The sequence below is a fragment of the Hemiscyllium ocellatum genome, chromosome 1 (genome assembly GCF_020745735.1).
Source record: "Hemiscyllium ocellatum isolate sHemOce1 chromosome 1, sHemOce1.pat.X.cur, whole genome shotgun sequence".
Taxonomy (NCBI): domain Eukaryota; kingdom Metazoa; phylum Chordata; class Chondrichthyes; order Orectolobiformes; family Hemiscylliidae; genus Hemiscyllium; species Hemiscyllium ocellatum.
Window position 1 is genome coordinate 103973424 of NC_083401.1, and position 22273 is coordinate 103995696.

Here is a 22273-nt window from a genome sequence, read left to right on the forward strand (position 1 = left end):
CCTTAAAATATTTTAATAGATTTGTCAAACATAATTTCCTTTTCATAAAAATCTGCTCACTCATATTATGCTTTTTTTTTTGCCTTGTTACCAGTGCCTTTATAATAGTTTCCAACGTTTTTTTTCAGAAAACCTGAGGTCAGAATAGCTGAGCTGTAGTTCCCTATATTTTTCTCTTCCTCCATTTACAAGGTAACAGTGTTTTATATCCGCTGCTCTCCAATCCAGGGTGATTGTTCCACAATATAGGTGAGATTGGAACACCAGCCTCAATCCATTCCCTATCTTAGCAGTCCAATGACTCTTAGGTTTTTAGAATCCTGAACCATAACCTCCAAAGGATTTATTAGTTTTTAATCCCATTACTTCTTTTTGAACAGTTCTACTTTATTCATATTAATTATACTAAGTGCATTAACTTCATTAGACCTTTGATTTCTAAGATTTCTGGGTCTTTCTACAGTGAAGACAGATAGAAAGTATGAGCTTAATGTTTTTTGCAAGTTTTATCATATTGTTTCCTATAACAGTCTAATCTGGGTAATCCAAGATGGAGGACGGGAAAACATTCTGACTGTAACAGCTGCTCCTTTTTTGAGGTATTTTAGGTGTTGGAGGCGATTTCCTTGAATTCCAGGAGCAGCAATTACTGTTTTATATGTTGTTGCATCATTTTTGAACTTTGGAGAAAAAAAAGTCAAAACAACAGCACTTTTAAAAGGGAGAGGAGCAGACAAAGGAAGCACATGTTGAGGTCAGTGCAGGAGAGAGAGAGAGAGAGGCCCACATTGCTGACTGATAGAGCGGTGAACCTGCACAGTTACGGCCTTTGCTGTTGAAGTCAATGTATCACCAGCCATCGGAGTGCATCTGGGAAAATGAAAAAACAGAGAAATTCACAACTGATCTCGGAGGAACTTGTTTGGGAGAGGTCACAGCACAGAAACAGATAAGTGGATTTTAAGCGTAGCCTTACAATACGTCTGCAGTAGTGAGTAGAGTGGGTTCTTTCTTGATTATACGGTTTTGGAGATATGTCTCTTGATTAAACTTAAAATATAAGCCATAAGTATTAATGTACCCTGGAGCAGAGTTTGTACAGGAATAAGACAGGGCTATTTTCTGGATCTGTAGATTGAAAGAAGCAAAAATGGCCCTTAATGGAGTGATATGCTCTTCTTGTCAGATGTGGGAATTTACAGAGAGTTTACAGGTTACTGAGGATTATATCTACACTAAATGCCATTGCTTGTGAATCCTATCAGACTGAATGGATCATTTGGAGAGACAGTTCGAGGCAATGAGGAACTTACAAGAGCAAGGGGATATGATGGATGGCAGCTATAGGAAGGGGGGGAAAGTCTCAGATACAGTCACATGTTAACCCCAGGAAAGATAAGAGAGGTAGACAGTTAGTGCAGGAGTCTTCTGTGGCTATCCCCATTTCAAAAAATAATGTTGTTTTGGAAAATGTTGAGGGTGATGGATTATCAGGGTATGTAGCACGAACAACCAAGTTTCTGGTATTGAGACTGGCTCTAATGCAATGAGGGGAACATTGGGTTCCAAGAGATCAATTGTATTAGGGGATTCTCTAGTCCGAGGTACAGACAGACGTTTCTGTGGCAAGCAGTGAAAAATCAGAATGGTGTGTTGTTTCCCTGGTGCCAGGATCAAGGATGTCTCAGAGACGGTGCAGAATGTTCTCAAGGGGGAGAGGGGCCAGCAGGAGGTCATTGTCCACATTGGAACGAATGACATAGTAAGGGAAAAGGTTGAGATTCTGAAGGGAGATGACAGAGAGTTAGGCAGGAATTTAAAAAGGAGGTCCTTGAGAGTAGTAATATCTGGATTACGCCTGGTGCTACGAGCTAGTGAGGGCAGGAATAGGAGGATAGAGCAGATGAACGCATGGCTGAGGAGCATGGGAGAAGGATTCACATTTTTGGATCACTGGAATCTCTTCTGGGGTAGAAGTGACCTGTACAAGAAGAACAGATTGCACCTAAATTAGAAGGGGACTAATATACTGGCAGGGAAATTTGCAAGGGCTGCTCGGGAGGATTTAAACTAGTAAGAGACGGGGTGGGACCCAGGAAGATAGTGAGGAAAGAGATCAATCTGAGACTAGTACAGTTGAGAACAAAGTAAAAACAGTCAGGGCAGGCAGGGACAAAGGTAGAACAAGGTAGGACTGATAAATTAAACTGCATTTATTTCAGTTAGAATCCCGACAGAGTGGGGACAGGCCCTTCGGCCCAACAAATCCACACAACTCTCCAAGACGTAACCCACCCAGAACCACCCCTCTACATTTTGCCTAATGCACCTAACCTAGGCATTCCTGAACACTAATGGCAAATTCACCTAACCTGCACATTTTTGGACCATGGGAGGAAACGGGAGCACCTGGAAGAAACCCACACAGACACAGGGAGAATGTACAAATTCCACACAGACAATCACCTGAGGCTGGGATTGACTCCAGGTCCCTGGTGCTGTGAGGCAGCAGTGTTAACCACTGAACCACCATGCCACTTCAAAACAAAAGGCCTAACTGGGAAGGCAGATGAACTCAGGGCGTGCTTAGGAACATGGGACTGGGCTATCATAGCAATTACAGAAACATGGCTCAGGGATGGACAGGACTGGCAGCTTAATGTTCCAGGATAAAAGTGCTGCAGGAAGGACAGGAGGGTAGGCAAGAGAGGAGTGGGAGTGGTACTTTTGATAAGAGATAGCATTACAGCTGAACTGAGGGAGGATATTCCCAGAAATATATCCAGGGAAGCTATTTCGGTGGAACTGAGAAACAAGAAATGGATGATCACCTTATTGGGATTGTATTATAGACCCCCTAATATTCAAAGGGAAATTGAGAAACAAATTTAGAAGGAGATTTCAGTTATCTGTAAGAAATAGGCTGGTTATAGTAGGGGATTTTAACTTTTCAAACGTAGACTGGAACTACTATAGTGTTAAAGGTTTAGAAGGAGAGGAATTTGTTAAGTATGTACAAGACAATTTTCTGATTCAGTATGTGGATGTACCTACTAGAGAAGGTGCAAAACTTGACTGACTCTTGGGAAATAAGGCAGGGCAGGTAACTGAGGTGTCAGTGGGAGCACTTTGGGGCCAGCGACGTAATTCTGTTAGTTTTAAAATCGTGATGGAAAAGGACAGACCAGATCTAAGAGTTGAAGTTCTAAATTGGAGAATGCCAACTTTGATAGTATGAGGGAGGAACTTTCAAAAGCTCATTGGGGCAGGTGTTGGCAGGTAAAGGGACAGCTGGAAAATGGGAAGCCTTCAGGAATGAGCCAATGAGAGTACAGAGAAAGTATATTCCTGTTGGGATGAAAGGAAAGGCTGGTAGGTGTAGGGAATACTGAATGACTAAAGAAATTGAGGATTTGGTTAAGAAAAAGAAGGAAGCATATGTCAGGTATAGACAGGATAGATCGAGGGTGAATCCTGAGAAGAGTATAAAGGCAGTAGCAATATACTTAAGAGGGAAATCAGGAGGGCAAAAAGGGGACATGAGATAGCTTTGGCAAATAGGATTAAGGAGAATCCAAAGGGATTTTACAAATATATTAAGGACAAAAGGGTAACTAGGGAGAGAATAGGGCCGCTCAAAGATCAGCAAGGCGGCCTTTGTGTGGAGCCGCAGGAGTTGAGGGAGATACTAAACGAGTATTTAGCGACAGTATTTACTGTGGAAAAGGACATGGAAAGTATAGAATGTAGGGAAATAGATGGTGACATCTTGAAAAATATCCACATTACAGAGGAGGAAGTGCTGGATGTCTTGAAATGCATAAACGTGGATAAATCCCCAGGACCTGATCAGGTGTATCCTAGAACTCTGTGGGAAGGTAGAGAAGTGATTGCTGGCCTTCTTACTGAGATATTTTATCATCTATAGTCACAGGTGAGGTGCTGGAAGACTGGAGGTTGGCTAACGTGGTGCCACTGTTTAAGAAAGGTGGTAAGGACAAGGCAGGGAACTATACACCAGTGAGCCTGACTTTGGTGTTGGGCAAGTTATTGGTGGGAATCCTAAGGGACAGGATGTACATGTATTTGGAAAGGCATGGGTTGGTTAGGGATAGTCAACATGGCTTTGTGTGTAGGAAATCATGTCTCACAAACTTGATTGAGTTTTTTGAAGAAGGAACAAAGAGGATTGATGAGGGCAGAGCGGTAGATGTGATCTATATGGACTTCAATAAGGCATTCAACAAGATTCCCCATGGGAAACTGGTTAGCAAGGTTAGATCTCATGGAATACAGGGAGAACTAGCCATTTGGATATAGAACTGGCTGAAAAATAGAAGACAGAGGGTGATGGTGGAGGGTTGTTTTTCAGACTGGAGGCCTGTGACCAGTGGAGTGCCACAAGGATCGGTACTGGGTCCCCTACTTTTCATCATTGATATAAATGATTTGGATGTGAGCATAAGAGGTATTGTTAGTAAGTTTGCAGATGACACCAAAATTGGAGGTGTAGTGGACAGCAAAGAAGATTACCTCAGATTACAACAGGATCTTGATCAAATGGTCCAATGGACTGAGAAGGGACAGATGGAGTTTAATTTAGATAAATGTGAGGTGGTGCATTTTGGGAAAGCAAATCTAAGAAGGACTTAGACACTTAACAGTAAGGTCCTTGGGAGTGCTGCAGAACAAAGAGACATTGGAGTGCAGGTTCATAGCTCCTTGAAAGTGGAGTCGCAGGTAGATAGGATAGTGAAGGTGGCGTTTGGTATGCTTTCCTTTATTGGTCAGAGTATTGAGTGCAGGAGTTGGGAGTTCGTGTTGCGGCTGTGCAGGACATTGGTTAGGCCACTGTTGGAATATTGCATGCAGTTCTGGTGTTCTTTCTATCAGAAAGATGTTGTGGAACTTGAAAGGGTTCAGAAAAGATTTACAAGGATGTTGCCAGGTTTGGAGGATTTGAGCTACAGGGACAGGTTGAATAGGCTAGAGCTGTTTATCCTGGAGTGTCAGAGGCTGATGGGTGACCTTATACAGGTTTATAAAATCATGAGGGGCATGGATAGGGTAAATAGACAAAATATTTTTCCCTGGGGTGGGGGAGTCCAGAACTAGAGGGCATAGGTTTAGGGTGAGAGGGGAAAGATATAAAAGAGACCTAAGGGGCAACCTTTTCACACAGAGAGTGATGCGTGTGTGGAATGAGCTGCCAGAGGAAGTGGTAGAGGCTAGTACAATTGCAACATTTAAAAGGCATCTGGATGGGTATATGAATAAGAAGGGTTTGGAGGGATATGGGCCAAGTGCTGGCAGGTGGGATTAGATAGGGTTGGGATATCTGGTCAGCATGGACGGGTTGGACTGAAGGGTCTGTTTCTGTGCTGTTATCTCGATGACTCTATGACCCTTCTTAATACAACTGGAGAAACACAACAACTTGTTTTTTTTCACATTTCTTGCAAGCTCATCAATAGCCTTTCTCCCCATTCTCAATTTTTTATCATCCTTTTCGAAGCATTTCCAACCCCTAGGTTTTCTCCTCTTCTTGACAAGTGTAAGCCCTTTATTTGAATCTAATATTGTATTTAACCGCTTCAGTTGTCCACAATTGGGTCATCTTTCCCAAAGAGATTTTGAAAGGATTCCAAAATATTTCTTGCATTTTATTGTTAATACTTATCTACCACCTCTTAATCTAATTTCTCAATTTATCTGAACCAACCACACCTCATGCCTACAGAATTGGATGCAAAAACAGCAATTGCTAGAAAAGCTCAACAAGGTCTGGCAGCATCTGTAAAAAGATTTCAGAATTAACATTTCAGGTCTGGTGACCCCTCCCAGAGACCTTCACACATGCTGCCAGACCTGCTGAGCTTTTCAGCAATTTCTGTTTTTTGTTTCTGATTTACAACACCTGCAGTTCTTTCGATTTTTAGACAGAATTGGATCTTTTGGTGACTTTTACCATTGCACTGAAATGCATTGACGTAGATCAAGCAACAGTTCCGCAAAGACTATTTCATATCACCTGAAGTCACCAGAACTAATGTGCAAACTGTACAAGTCGGGGAGGATGAGATCAAGGCATGCCAGGCATGTCAGGTGGAAGTACAGTGGGCATGATCAGGAGTTAGAGGATAGGAAGATATTGAGGGGCCATTCGACATTGAGGTCTGGGAGAAAGGTGAGATCAGGATTGGTAGGATTGAAGATGAGATTAGACAGGCTGAAGGTTAGATGGGTGGATGGTGGTTGGGGACGAACAAAGATATTAGGACAGGGTAGAGGCCATGGTAGCTAGGAGAGGCGATGATCAGTAGGGGATCTGCTTTCAGAGAAGGGGATATACTCATAGCTTAGGAGAAATATGTTTAAAGTATTAACAACAGAAGACAGGCTAGATAAAGATAAACTATTTCCACTGGTTGGTGATTCTAGTAGCAGGAGGCAGCATCTGAGAATTAGAAGCAGACAATCAATAGAGATGTGAGGAAGCACCTTTACACATGGAGGGTGGTTGATGTTTGGAATTGTCTTCTACATACAGCAGTGGATGCAGGATCAGTTATAAATTTTAAACCAAAGATAGACAATTTTTTGTTTATCAAAGGTATTAAGGGATATAGGCCAAAGGATGTAGAATAAGTCCATAGATCAGCCATGATCTTATTGAATGGTGAAACAGGTTTAAGAGTCTGAATGGCCTATTCCCATTTTTGTGTTCCATATTTTGCCCCAGATGGAGCTATCTTTATATTTCAGCAGCTCTTCAGGACCTATTAAATTTCTATTGATACAAGCTATCTGGCCAGTTCAGTAATTCAGGCATTTTGTGTTTTTATTTCAGATTTCCAACATCCACAATAATTTACTTTTGAGCTATCAAAGTTAAAGTCAGATTCCCAAATGCACTGTATAAGATGGTTTTGAAATTTGTATTAGGCATGTATTGTACATGGTGGGTTATTGATGCATTCCCTGATTATTCATTTTCAATCCTCGCCCAACATGCTCCCAATATTGAAAAGTGAGTACAATTCTGGTCACTCCTCCACAGGAAAGGTATGGTTAAACTTGAGAGGGTGCAGCAAAGATTTACAAGGATGTTGCCAGGACTGAGGATTTGAACAATAGGGAGAGGCTGAATAGGCATGGGGCTATTTTCCCTGGGGTTTTTGGAAACTGAGGGATGACCTTATAGAGCTTTATAAAATTATGAGGGACACAGATAGGATGAATAGCCAAGATCTTTTTCCTAGGGTGGGGGAGTCCAAAACTGAGGGCACGGTTTTAAGGTGAGAGGGGAAATATTTAGAAAGGACATGAGGGGTAACTTTTTCATGTAGAGTGTGGTGCACGTATGGAATGAGCTGACAGAGGAATTGGTGGGGATGTGTAGAATTACAATATTTAAAAGGATGGGTATATGAGTAGGAAGGATTTGGAGGGATATGGGCCAGGTACTGGCAGGTGGGACTAGATTGGGTTAGGATATCTGGTCAACATGGACAGGTTGGACCGAAGGGTCTGTTTCCATGTTGTACTTTGAGAAATTAAGGACTGCAGATTCTGGAGATCAGAGCTGAAAAATGTGTTGCTGGAAAAGGGCAGCAAGTCAGGCAGCATCAAAGGAGTAGGAGAATCGATGTTTCGGACACAAGCCCTTCTTCCTGAAGGGTACAAGCGCTTTTCCAGCAACACATTTCTCATCTCTATGACTCTATGACCAAATGGGACTAGGTCAGATATGGATGTCTGGTCTGCACGGATGAGTCGGACTCAAGGATCTATTTTCATTCTTTATGATTCTATGACTCTATAACCATCATATTGATTGCAATAAGAAGCCCAACAAGGAAGGAAAGACTGCACACTCACAGGAATTTGATTCACGAGAGAAGAAGAAAAGGACAGCCAACTCCCATTCCTAGACGTGATAGTACAGAGAACACCGAACGGAGAATTCACCACAAGGGTATACAGGAAAGCAACACACACAGACCAAGTCCTTAACTATGCAAGTAACCACCCCAACACACACAAACGAAGCTGCATCAGGACACTATTCAAAAGGACCACAACACACTGCAGCACACCAGAACTGCAAAAAGAAGAAGAGGAACACCTATACAAGGTATTCGCCAAAAACGGATACCCGCGCAACTTCATCAAAAGATGCCTAAGAGAAAGACCACGGAACGAGGACATGCCACAACCAAAGGACTAGCCACACTACCATACATCAGGAGCATTTCAGAACTGACAGCCAGACTACTGCGACCACTAGGACTCATAACGGCACACAAACCAACAGCCACGCTCAGACAACTCACTAGAACGAAGGACCCGATACCCAACATGAGCAAAACTAATGTAGTATACAAAATACCATGCAAGGACTGCACAAAACACTACATAGGACGAACAGGAAGACAGCTAACAAACCGCATACATGAACATCAACTAGCCATGAAACGACACGACCAGTTATCCCTAGTAGCCACACACGCAGACGACAAGCAACATGAATTCGACTGGGACAACACTACTATCATAGGGCAAGCCAGACAGAGAACAGCCAGGGAATTCCTAGAGGCATGGCATTCATCCACAAACTCCATCAACAAACACATCGACCTGGACCCAATATACCAACCACTACAGCGGACAGCTGAAACTGACAACCGGAAGCGGCAAGGACAGACCACTATAAATACCGGAAGAAACATCAAAGAAGCGCTTCGCAGGAGGCTCCAAAGCACTGATGATGTCGCTAGCCAGGGGACGAAACGTTTTCAACAAAAACTTCCAGCTCGGTGAACAGAATCACAACAACGAGCACCCGAGCTACAAATCTTCGCACAAACTTTGAACGTCGATTCTCCTGCTCCTTGGATGCTGCCTGACCTGCTGCGCTTTTCCAGCTACACATTTTCAGCAAAAGTAAACTTAAATAAACATCATAGAGATCACAGCAAGGTAAGGTTTAAATGAGATTAATGATTCTGAGGGATAGAAATTGTACAAATATCAAACTTATAAACTAGGCTGGAGAAAAGTTGCAATGAGGAATTAGGAAAGAGGTGAATATTATATGCACACAAAGAAGTAGAAACAACAATTGACAATTTTCATCGAGAGATCAAGAGTATTCAGTGCAAGCATATTCCACTAAAATACTAAGAACAAACTAACCTAAAATACAAATCCATGAATAATTAAAGAGGAAAAAGCATAAGCTAAAGAAAAAGCTTTTGTGAAGTACATACACAGACACACTAATTAAAGGGAATATTTTGTGCTTAGGGAAGAGAAAAATAATATATAGGAAGGCAAAGAGGAAATATGAAATGAAAATATCAAAAGACAGCAGAAATAGTAAAGAAACACCAGGAACAGAAGGCTAATTAAAGTAAGGATACACCACAAGACATAAGACAAGAATAACACGCAAGAGATGATTTAAAAAAAATTGTGGGTTACATAATGGATACTTCTGGCTGAACTTTACTCAAAATCAATTTGGTGAGTTTTATGGACAGTTTTGCTCTGTGTGGCCTAGTGGGCTTTCTCCAACTATTGCCCCAAACACACCTCATAACCTCTGCACCACATCACTATGTCGCCCTGCTTATTATGTTCTCTTGTTTGCTTTAAGCGGAAATACTCACTGCTGTCATGGCATCTTTAGATTTCTGGTGCCACAAATGAAATATCCAGATCAAGTCAGTCCAGAGGTTTCTTGCCCCTTTTACGGTCTTTTAAAATCAAACTCTCTCCTTCAGAATGGAACTTCCTTGCACACCCACCTAAACCCATCGATCCAACAAGAAAAAAACAAAATGGGGGAAAAACTCAGCATGTCTGGCAACAATTGTGGAGAAAGAAACAGAGTTAACATTTCAAGTAAAGTATGATTTTTCTTCAGAACTGTCAATCTAACTGTTCTATCTATCGAACATCTCTCTAGCTGCTCACCTCCCCACTTTACCACCAAGCCTCAGGAATAGGGAGTCATCATACTATGTATAGTAATGCCCTTTCCTCCCATCGAAGCCAGGGTGTTTCCAATTGTCAATGGCTCCCCTCCTCCATCACCACCTGCTAACGTTACTCCTTTCCCTCCCATGTTGTTTTGTCTCCCTACCTTATGTATTGAGTTGCTGCCCTGTCCTTCCCAATTGTTATCCCTATTTGCATCCCAACATTCTGACTCCACTCTCTCACAATTTAGTTGTCCAACTTCCCCTCCTGGACCAGTGCTCCCTGATAACTCTCCTTTGACTTTTATTGGACAATTTCCCAGGACTGACTGCAGCCCAGCTCCTTGACCAGTTCAGACCGACAGCCCTAATTGGTGACTGACTAGATCCCTGGCTGATCTTTGCGCAGCTTCCCAACTGATGTCCCACAACTCCTGGGCTGTTTACACTGGACCCACAGGACTCACAGTGCCTCACTCCCTAGTCTTTAGAGGTACGGACTTCCTGACCTTGATCACCCCAAGCAGTCGACTGACTCTGCCTGAGCTTCTGGATAGATATCAGACACTGCCCTTGGCTTGCTGTGCCAGGGCCCCCTTTGACTTAATTGAGGAATACTCCCCTTCAACGCTGGCATATGACCACTTGGTTGATATGCATGCAGTGTGTTTGCTGTGTACATGGTAGGCACATGATGCAGGTGAGACGTTGATGTCAACATGCCCAGTCCTTTGATTGATGACAGCAGGATTCCAATAAAAGGAGCCAATGAACTCCAAAGCATGTCATGAAAGTGCAGAACCTATCTGCTAATGGTTTGGAGATGTGTTACAAGGCTGCAGTGAAGCTGGTGCATGTCCAATGCCAATATCCACAGGCATGAAGGGGATGGTACTTGCAGTCACTGCCCATGCAAGTGGCAAACCAAGTGACCTCTCTAACCTTCATGTCAGGACTTGTTGCTATTTAGTTTCTATCTGGCGGGTGGGAGAATGAGGAACTGCAAGGCAATGAGACAAAATTAACCAGTAATAAGTACAGAGGCCACTCAGTGCTCACTGGTGAGACTCTCATCCTGCTTTTCAACACTTGACTACAAAATGGGACTTTTTGCTAATGACGACAGGGAGTTCAGCACAGCCAATCTCACACAATTTTCCCTACTTCCTCATCAATGCCAACACCATTCAGGGACTGCAAAGATTCTGACCTCATCCTCAATTTTCAGTGAAGTGTCTAATAAAGACAAAATGATAAATGTAGCAGAAGTTAAAGGGAATTTTACAATAGTTAAGATAGACAGGAAGGGAGATTAGACAAACTGAAGGAGGATGAAACTGGGGGTTCCAATGGATTGCGCCTGTGGATACTTCACAAGCCACTACCAAATAGGAGACAGCCAAGAAACTTGTGGAGCACAAGTTTAATTTCAACCATACAATAAACAAAGAGTTGGATGATAAGTTTTATATGTGAATTTACTGACACTCTGTCTCGTAGCCTTGCAAAAACCAAACACAAGACAATGTTTGTGGATTGCTTTAGTGATACAAAATGATATCTAGCCAACTGCTAATGTTACAAATGGAGGATCAGGGTGGATCTTTTCAACTTCTTTGGTTGACTGAAACAAAAAAATGTGACTTTTAGTACACAAGGCTCCAGCACTTGCTATAAAAAAAGCAGTTACCCCATGTCTGTTATATCATTAAGGAGCCAATTTGAAGGCGTCCTTGAGTAAAAGGAAGAATAGTTTTATTGACTGCTAACCCTGGGAAAAATAATAAAGACACAACATCAACCAGGCACAAAACTAAAGTGGGATAGTGTCTAATACGAAAGGAAGGTGATGGAAACATAGAGTTTAAAGTCCTTAGGGTATTGTGCAGGCACAAAGGTTTAAGCTGAAGAGTAGAATAAAATAGTCTTTATTACCATGTGCTTCTGAATGTGTGCAGTGAACGTTTGCAATGTCACCTCTCAGTGCCATCTTAGGTACAGGTGCCTAGGTACAGATACTTTAAGTGTCGCTACAGAATTGCAACAGTAAAAAAACAAGACTAGCATGGGAGTACAGAGTTCAGAATGAGAATAAAAAGTGTCTTTAAGTTACAATCCTTTTTCACTGAGACCGTGTCCACTGGGCTTCAGAACGCAGGGCCTCGCTGCCTCCACATGCTGGCCTCTGTCCAGTACTCATCTCCCAGGATGCATCTCCCTCAGCCAGCCCATAATCACTCTGCTCCCCACTCCAACCTCCGAGTTGTGACTCGCTTCTGGGACCCAGCCAATGCTTGGTCTGGTCTTCATTCCGGCCTCTGAGTCGTTACTCGCTTCCAGGATCCAGCCCACGCTCGCTCTGCTTCCCACTCCGGCTCGTGACTTGATTCCTGGACCCAGGCCAGGCTGGGTCTGCTCCCGCTCTAGGCTGCGACTCATCTCCTGTGCCGGGCTGGTCTCGGACTCTGTTCTCCATTACCTCCAGGTAGAATACTTTAAGAAGGTAAAAGTTGAATAGGGGGAATGAAAAACTGCAGTAAGAGGGAAAAAAGAAAGAACGAGGAAAAGGAGCTGGTGAGCAGAGGAGCTCCAGCTGGAGTGTCTTACTATGCCGCCATTTGAACTGGTGTCAGCAATTGTAAACACTTTAGGTCTCCCATTGAGTTCTTGGTTCTCTGATGTTTCTTTTTTTAAATCTTTTAATCAATTCTCTTGTCGATCACTTCTCTTGTGAGCAGCCGAGAAAAGCACTTTCTCCAGGTGACTCCAGTTACAGTTAAAACTCCATCTCGCTTGCTCCCAAAAACAGTTCCTTCAAATACAAGCTTATTTTGTGTATTCTATTTGTAAGTGATGTTCCTTTAAGTTTACTAATTGTTGCCAAGGTTCCATCGTCGCCAATAAGTGAAAATTTATATTAGCAAGTTTTGAGAAGATTTGCAGCTCATGTTGAAGTTCTGAATGTAGGTTTGCTCGCTGAGCTGGAATGTTCATTTTCAGATGTTTCGTCACCATACTAGGGAACATCTTCAGTGAGCCTCCAGATGAAGCACTGCTTGTGTCTCCTTTCTATTTATATGTTTGGGGGTTCCTTGGTTTGGTGATGTCATTTCTTGTTTTTTTTCTCAGGCGTGGTAAATGGGGTCCAAGTCAATGTGTTTGTTGTTAATGTTCCGGTTGGAACTGGTACTCTATCCAACTGGAACTCTGTCAACAAACACATTAACTTTGACCCCATTTACCACTCCCTGAGAAAAAGAACAGGAAATGACATCACCATAAGCAATAATGTCTCCACAGGAAATGACATCACCAACCCAAGAAACCCCAAACATTCAAATAGAAAGTAGGAAACACGAGCAGTCCTTCATCCTGAGGCTCGCTGAAGATGTTACCTAGTATGGTGAGCTGAAAATATGTTGCTGGAAAAGCGCAGCAGGTCAGGCAGCATCCAAGGAACAGGAAATTCGACGTTTCGGGTATAAGCCCCACGTCAAATTTCCTGTTCCTTGGATGCTGCCTGACCTGCTGCACTTTTCCACCAACACATTTTCAGCTATGATCTCCAGCATCTGCAGACCTCACTTTCTCCACCTAGTATGGTGATGAAACATCTGAAAATGAACCTTCCAGCTCAGCGAGCAAACCTACATCCAGAAAATTTATATAAAGGTGAGACTCAAAATAAAAAGGAGTGTTTCTTCATGCATTTCAGAGCCCAGTGATAAGCTGTTAATTTTGTTTCAGACTGACTTTGTTTAGTTTTCATCGTTTTACCAACCTGGACACCCCATAGTTAGGTTATTGCTGTGGCTATTTTACGTCAATGTTTTTTCTCTTTTTAAATTATTTCAGTCCATGAAAGTCCTAGGTATTAAAAGCAGCTTATGGAATTTGAAAATCAATAGTTAATATTGACAGCCTGTCTGCTGAAGTGAAATAACATGTATCACATCAACATAATGCCTTCATTGTAGTCCATTTTGTTCTATCCCACAATGGAAAAAGCTTTCACTTCTTAATCGTTCTTTTATTTTTCTTTCTTACATATAACAGGTCTGTTAGAACATAACAAAAGAAAGCTTAGAGTTCTGACAGGGATAAAATTTTAATAAAGAATGAAAGAACTGCGGATGTTCGAAATCAGAAATAAAAACAGGAATTTCTGGAAAAGCTCAGTGGGTCTGGCAGCATCTGTGGAAAGAATGAGAGTTCACGTCTCAGGTTGAGTGACCCTTCCTCAGAGCTCAGAACCCAGTTTTGAGGTAGGATCACTGGACCCGAAACATTAACTCGCATTCTCTCCACAGATGCTGCCAGACTTGCTGAGCTTTTCCAACAATTTCTATTTTTATTTCTGATTTCCAGCATCCGCAGTTCTTTTGTTCTGTGTTAAGATTTGATCCCTGTCAGAACACTAAGCTTTCTTTTATTATTTTCTAACAGACCTGTTATATGTAAAAATCAAAATAAAAGGACAACAAAGAAGTGAAAGCTTTATCCATCATGGGATAGAACAAACTGGACTATAATGATGGCATTATGTTGATGTGATACATGTTATTTCACTTCAGCTGTCTGGCTGTCATGTAGATGAGACAGCTGGATAAAAGAACAATGAAGAGATGAAAGCATTTTCCATCACAGGATGGAATAAAAAGGGGACTGCATTGAATATAGCATATTGATTGAATTAATATTCAGCAGCAAGATTAATTATTGCTGAAGTTGACAAGCACTTCTATAAGAGGGCTCATAACATTCTGTATTAGGGTCCTAGAAAATTTTATAACTAAGCCTGGGACCGCATCTTAAAGGTCATTACCCTGATATTCAGGTCTTAGTGCAGAAACTTTAACAAGTAATTCAACATGGAAAAATAGAACATTATAGCGCACTACCTTCGGTCCTCGATGTTGTGCTGACATTTGGAACCAATCTGAAGCCTATTGATCCGACACTATTCCATTTTCGTCCATATGTTTATCCAATGACCATTTAAATGCCATTAAAGTTGGTGAGTCCACTACTGTTGCAGGCAGGCCATTCCACGCCCCTACTACTCTGACTAAAGAAACTACCTCTGACATCTGTCCTATATATATCACCCAGGAGAAAGTAAAGACTGCAGATGCCAGAGATCAGAGTCAAGAGTGTGGCTCTGGAGAAGCACAGCAGGTCAGGTAACATCTGAGGAGCAGGAAAATCAATGCTTTGGGCAAAAGCCCTTCATCAGCAATGAAGCATGTGAGCCAAGGAGGTGGAGGGATAAATGGGAGGAGTCTGGGGCTGGAGGGAAGGTAGCTGAGAATGCAATAAGTGGATGAAGGTGGAAGTAATGGTGATAGGTCAGAGAGGAGGGTGGAGCGGATGGGTGGGAAGGAAGATGGACAGGTAGGAAAAGGTCATGAGGGGGTGCCCAGTGGGAAGGTTGCATCTGGGATATGGTGGGGGGAGGGGAAATGAGGAAACTGGTGAAATCCACATTGATTCCGCGGGGTTAGAGGGTCCTAAGGTGGAAGATGAGGCATTCTTCCTCCATGCATCGGGTGGTAAGGGTTTGGCGACGGAGGAAGTCCAAGACCTGCATGTCCTTGGTGGAGTGGGAGGGGGAGTTGAACTGTTCAGCCACGGGGCAATGGAGTAGGTTGTGCAGATGTCCCGGAGATGTTCTCCAAAACATTCTGCAAGTAGGCGTCCTGTCTCTCCAGTGTAGAGGAGACTGACAACAGACACAGTAAATGCCATGTGTGGAAGTGCAGGTAAATCTCTGATGGATGTGAAAGGCTCCTTTGGGGCCTCGGACGGAGGTGAAGGGGGACATGTGGGCACAGGGCTTCCAATTCCTGCGGGGGCAGGGGAAGGTGCCAGGCAGGGGAAGGTGCCGGGCCGGGGAAGGTGCTGGGAAGGGAGGGTGAGTTGGTGGGTTGGTGTGGACCTGATGAGGTAGTCGTAAGGGGAATGGTCTTTATGGAAAGTGGATGGGGTGGGGAGGGAAATATATCTTTGGTGATAGGGTCTGTTTGTAGGTGGCAGAAATGGTGGAGGATGTTGCAATGTATATGGAGGTTAGTGCGGTGGAAGGTGAAGACCAGGGGATTCTGTCCCTGTTGCAGTTGGAGGAGTGGGTTCAAAGGTGGAGGTGCAGTAAGTGGATGAGATGCACTGAAGGGCATCATCAAACAAGTGGGAGGAGAAATTGAGGTCTTTAAAGAAGGAGGCCAACTGGTGTGTTCTGTGGGAAGTGAGTCTCCTGGGAGCAGATGCAGCAGAGATGCAGGAATTGGAAATAAAGGATAGCGTTTTTACAGGAGGCAGGGTGGGATGAGGTGTAATCCAGGTAGCTGTGGGAGTGGGTGGGTTTGTAGAAGATGTCCGTGTTGAGTCGCTCTCCATTAATGGAGATGGAGAGGTCCAGGAAGGAGTTGGAGGTGTCAGAGATGATCCAGGTGAACTTAAGGCCAGGGTGGAATGTGTTGATGAAGTTGATGAACTGGTTAACCTCTGCGTGGGAGCATGAGATGGCGCTGATACAGTCATCAATGTAACGGAGGAAAAGGTGGGAAATGGTGCCGATGTAACTGCGGAAGATGGACTGTTTCAGGTAACCGACAAAGAGACAGGCATAGCTGGGACCCAGGTGGGTGCCCATGGCTACCCCTTTTGTCTGGAGGAAGTGGGAGGATTCAAAGGAGAAATTCTTGAGGGTGAGGACCAGTTCAGCCAACCAAATGAGAGTGTCAGTAGAGGGATACTGGTGGGGACGTCAGGAGAGGAAGAAACTAAGGGCTTGGAGGCCCAGTCATGGCGGATGGAGGTGTATAGGGCCTGGATGTCCATGGTGAAGATGAGGCGTTGGGGGTCAGGGAAACGAAAGTCTGGGAGGAGGTGGAGGGCAAGGTCAGCAGAGATATAATTCCCTCCCACCCCTATCTGCGTTTCGTAAATACCATTACTTCTGTGACTCTCTTGTCAGGTCCACAACTCCCAACAACCCACCCTCCTGTCCCCGCACCTTCCCCTGCCACCACAGGAACTGCAAAACCTGTGACCACACCTCCCCCCCCTCACCTCTATCCAAGGCCCCAAATGAGCCTTCCACATCCATCAGAGATTTACCTGCATTTCCACACACGTCATTTACTGTGTCAGTGCTCCTAGAGTGGTCTCCTCTACATGGAGAGACAGGAAGCCTACTTGCAGAGCGCTTCAGAGAACATCTCTGGGACACCTACAACAACCAACCCACTGCCCCGGGGCCGAACACTTCAACTTTCCCTCCCACTCTGCCGAGGACACGCACGTCCTGGGTCGCTCCACCACTCCCTAACCACCCGATGCCTGGAAGCAGAACGCCTCATCTTCCACCTCGGAACCCTCCAACCCCAGGGCATCAATGTGGATTTCACTAGTTTCCTCAGTTCCCCTCCCCTCACCTTATCCCAGATTCAACTTTCCCACTCGGCACTGCCCTCATGACCTGTCTTAGCTGGTCATCTTCCTTCCCACCTATCCACTGCACCCTCCTCTCCAACCTATTACCATTACCCCTACCTTCATCTATCTATTGCACTCTCAGTTACAACCGCACCTCCCCCACCCCCCAGCCCCCAGCCCCAGCCCCCTCCCATTTATCTCACCACCCACGAGGCTCCCAGCCTCATTTCTGATGAAGGGCCTTTGCCCAAAACGTCAATTCACCAGCTCCTTGGATGGTGCTTGACCTGCTGTGCTTTTCCAGTGCCACACCCTCAACTCTATGTCTATCACCCCTCAATTTAAAGCTGTGCCCTCTTGTGCTAGCCATGCCATCTGAGGAAAAAGGGTCTCACCTATCTAACCCTCTGATTATCTTATATGTCTCATTTAAGTCACCTCTCAACGTTCTTCTCTCTAACAAAAACAGCCTCAAGTCCCTCAGACTTTCCTCATAAGACCTTCCCTCCATACCAGGCATCATCCTAATAAATCTCCTTTGAACCCTTTCCAAATCTTTCACATCCTTCCGATAATGCGGTGACCAGAACTGTAGTTAATACTCCAAGTGTGACCGCACCAGAAGTTTGTACAGCTGCAGCATGACCTCGTGGCTCCAAAACTCAATCCCTATACCAAAAAAGCTAACACACTGTATGCCTTCTTAACAACCCTATTAATCTGGGTGTGAGCGATCTGTGTACGTGGACTCCAAGATCTCTCTGCTCATCTACACTACCAAGAATCTTTCCATTCGCCCAATATTCTTGATTCCTGTTACTCCTTTCAAAGTGAATCACCTCACACTTTTTCACATTAAACTCCATTTGCCACCTCTCAGCCCAGCTCTGCAGCTTATCTATGTCCCTCTGTAACCTGCAACATCCTTTAGGCACTATCCACAATTCCACCGACTTTAGTGTCATCTGCAAATCTACTAACCCATCTTTCTATGCCCTCACCAGATCATTTATAAAAATGACAAAACAGCCGTGGCCCCAAAACAGATCCTTACACTACACCACTAGTAACTGAAATCCAGGATGAATATTTCCCATCAACCATCACCCTCTGTCTTCTTTCAGCTAGCCAATTTTTGATTGAAACCACTAAATCACCCGCAATCCCATGCCTCCGCATTTCGTGCAATAGCCTACCATGGGGAACCTTAAATGGTTTACTGAAAGCCATACACGCCACATCAACCGCTTTACCCTCATCCACCTGTTTGGTCATCACCTCAAAGAACTCAATAAGAGTTTGTGAGGCATGACCTACCCTTAACAAAACCGTGTTGACTATCCCTAATCAACTTATTCTTCTCTACATGATTTTCAATCCTATCTCTTACAACCTTTTCCAACACTTCAACCACAACTGAAGTAAGGCTCATTGGTCTATAATTACCAGGGTTGTCTCCACTCCTCTTCTTGAACAAGGGGACAACATTTGCTATCTGGCACTATTCCTGTGGACAATCACAACATCAAGATCAAAGCCAAAGGCTCTGCAATCTCCTTCCCAGCTTCCCAGAGAATCCTAGGATAAATCCCATCCGGCCCTGGGGACTTATCTATTTCCACACTTTCCAGAATTGCTGACACCTCCTCCTTTTGAACCTCAATCCCGTCTTGTGTAGTGGCCTGTATCTCAGTACTCTCCTCAACAACATTGTCTTTTTCCAGTGTGAATACTTATGAAAAACATTCATTTAGAGCCTCTCCTCTCTCCTCAGACTCCATGCACAACTTCCCACTACTATCCTTGATTGGCCCTAATCTTTCTGTAGTCATTCTTTTATTCCTGATATACTTATAAAGCGTTTTAGGCTTTTCCTTGATCCTAACTGCCTCAGGCTTCTCATGTCCCCTCCTGGCTCTTCTTAGCTCTCTGTTTAGGTCTTTCCTGGCTAACCTGTAACTCTCAAGCATCTTAACTGAGCCTTCACATCTCATCCTAACATAAGCTTTCTTCTTCCTTTGACAAGAGATTCAATTTCTTTAGTAAACCATAGCTCCCTTACTTGACTACTTCCTCCCTGCCTAACAGGTTCATACTTATCAAGGACACATGGTAGCTATACCTTGAATAAGTTCCACATTTCAATTGTGCCCATCCCCTGCATTTTCCTTCCCCATCCTATGCATTCTAAATCTTGCCTAATTGCATCATAATTGCCTTTCCCCCAGCAATAGCTATTGCCCTGCCATATATAGGAGAAAGTGAGGACTGCAGATGCTGGAGATCAGAGCTGAAAATGTGTTCTTGAAAAAGCGCAGCAGGTCAGGCAGCTTCCAAGGAACAGGAAATTCGACGTTTCAGCCATAAGCCCTTCTTCAGGAATGAGGAAAGTGTGTCCAGCAGGCTAAGATAAAAGGTAGGGAGGAGGGACTAGGGGGAGGGGCGTTGGAGATGCGATAGGTGGAAGGAGGTCAAGGTGAGGGTGATAGACCGGAGTGGGGTGGGGGCGGAGAGGTCAGGAAGAAGATTGCATGGAATTAATTTGGTCAACCATCACTGCACTCCCCTCATAGCAAGAACATCCTCCCACAGATAAGGGGACCAGAACTGTTCACAATATTCCAGCTGTGGCCTCACCAATGCCCTGTATTATTGCCATAACACAGCCTTATTCCAGTACTTGAATCTTTTCACTATGAAGGCCAACATACGGCTTGTGTTCTTTATTGCCTGTTGCAGCATCAGGCTCACTCTCAGCAACCAGTGTACAAGGACACACCAGTCTCGTTCAACATTCCCCTTTCTCAAGTTTTCAGCTATTTAAATAATAATCTGCCTTCCTGTTTTTGCTACCAAAGTTGAGAACTTCACACTTATCCATGTAATATTGCATCTGCCGTGGATTTGCCCACTCTCACAGCCTGTCCAAATCACACTGCAACATTTCTGCATTCACCTCACAGTTTACCTTTCCACACAGCTTTGTGTCATCTGCAAATTTTGAAATATTACCTTTAAGTACCTCATCTAAATCATTATTAGATATTGTGAATAGTTACAGCCCTAGCACTGATTGCTGCAGTACTCCATTCATCACTGCCTGCCAATCAGAAAAAACGACCCATTTATTCCTACTCTTTGTTTCCTATCTGTTAATCATTTTCTACACATCGCAATACATTACCACAATAATATTTATCAGTCCTCTATCACACTGATATGGTTGATAATTCACACCAAAGTTAAGTTTAGTGCATTCCATTGCTTCCCTTGATCTATCCTGCTCATTATCTCCTCAAAGAAGTCTAATAAACTTGTCAGAATGAATCCCTCAATGAATCCATGCAGCATGTGTATGATTATGTTCCATATTTATAAAAGCTCTATTACTGTATATGCTTTACAATAGATCCAATATTGTCCCAGTAACAGATATTAAGTTAACTGATCTACAGTTACCTGTCTTTTGTCTCCTTACCTTTTTGAATAAAGGTGTACTTATTTGTGATTAGAAGAATGATAAGTGAACTTATTTAAAATTCTTATGGGACTTGACGCAGAGAAGCTGGTACTCCTTGTGGAACAATCTAGGACCAAAGGGCATAATCTCACAAAAAGGGGCAATCCACTTAAGACAGAGATTAAGAGGAATTTATTTTCTCAGAGGGTAGTAAACTGTGGAATTATTGACCACAGACGACAGTTGAGTCTGGATCATTAAGTCTATACCAGGTTGATACAGAAGAGTTTTAAATCAGAATCAAGGGTTTATGGAAAAAGGTGGATTTGGAGATTATCAGATCAACTATAGTCTAATTGAATGGCAGAGAAGACTCAATGGGCTGAGTGGCCTACTTCTGTTCTTACATGGAATGATCTTAAGGTATTTGAGTGACAGTATTACATTGATGTGGCCCTACAGGCTGTGAGGTCCAAGGTGAAGAATGTAGTCTGTTTTAATGCTAGTAATCTTTAACTCAGAAGCACGATCATACCTGGATGTGATACTTTGGATAATGCCAATCCCCCAAGAAAGATTTGAAGTTACACTATATAGATATAGCCAACAGAGAGCAAAGAATGGCAAACAGTCAACAGTAAGGTTCAAGGAGTAACTTGGTCCCACAAAATAGTCTCGTTATTTATGTTCGAAGCAAACTGTTGAACTTCTGTTTTGCAGCCCTTCAGCCAGCCACTTAACTGATACCTATATATAGAGTGATTTGATCCACATTGCATTCTGCTGAAATATGATTTGGGAATATAGTGTAAATAATACAAATAGCGAAAGGTAAAATGAACAATTTATAATCTGTTGAACATTTTTTTCCTGAAACTTAGTCAATAAAAACTTTATTGTTGAAATCAGAAGTTACAGACTAATCACATGCAGACAGATTTGACAGGTTGTCTACAGGTCAAGTCTACAATGTTTATATATGTATTGGCAGCAATTAAAATAAAATATGTTCACAATCATTTTTAATCAGTGAACACTCTTAAAATTGTGATGCTGTCATGCCTCATCATGCAGATTCATTACAGAAATTCACAGTCTTAGCCTTTATGGACAGCTGCATGTGGCCAGACAGACAAAAGTCCCATTCAGCTTAACACACAAGAAAAAGTTTATTATCCATGTAACTAATTTAAAATCTTAATGCTTGTTGAAAGATACAGAGTTTTACTCAGATTAACAGGAACTACTGTGTTCTTTTATAAATAAGCAAGCATAAACATAATTAATTTATGTTATCATCTGCCTCTAGCCTGAAATATAAATTATGCAACATTATCATGCAAGCACTTAACATATAGTTAATTCTTCTTTTAGCTGTTACAACAAGCAT

At 43.1% G+C, this 22273-nt stretch overlaps 1 protein-coding gene across 10 annotated transcripts in view; it reads right to left on the reverse strand.

Moving 5' to 3' along the window:
• Window positions 1-22273, reverse strand: part of LOC132815543 (LIM and calponin homology domains-containing protein 1-like) — a 345401-nt gene that overhangs the window by 273213 nt on the left and 49915 nt on the right. The window contains exon 1 of one of the 10 annotated variants that reach the window (XM_060824557.1): window positions 9675-9716. The exons of the other annotated variants lie outside the window; for them this stretch is intronic. Coding sequence (XP_060680540.1) covers window positions 9675-9683 — 9 coding nt within the window. The 5' untranslated portion in view covers window positions 9684-9716. Of the gene's footprint in view, window positions 1-9674; window positions 9717-22273 lie in introns of those variants that run through there. 10 annotated transcript variants of the gene reach the window in all.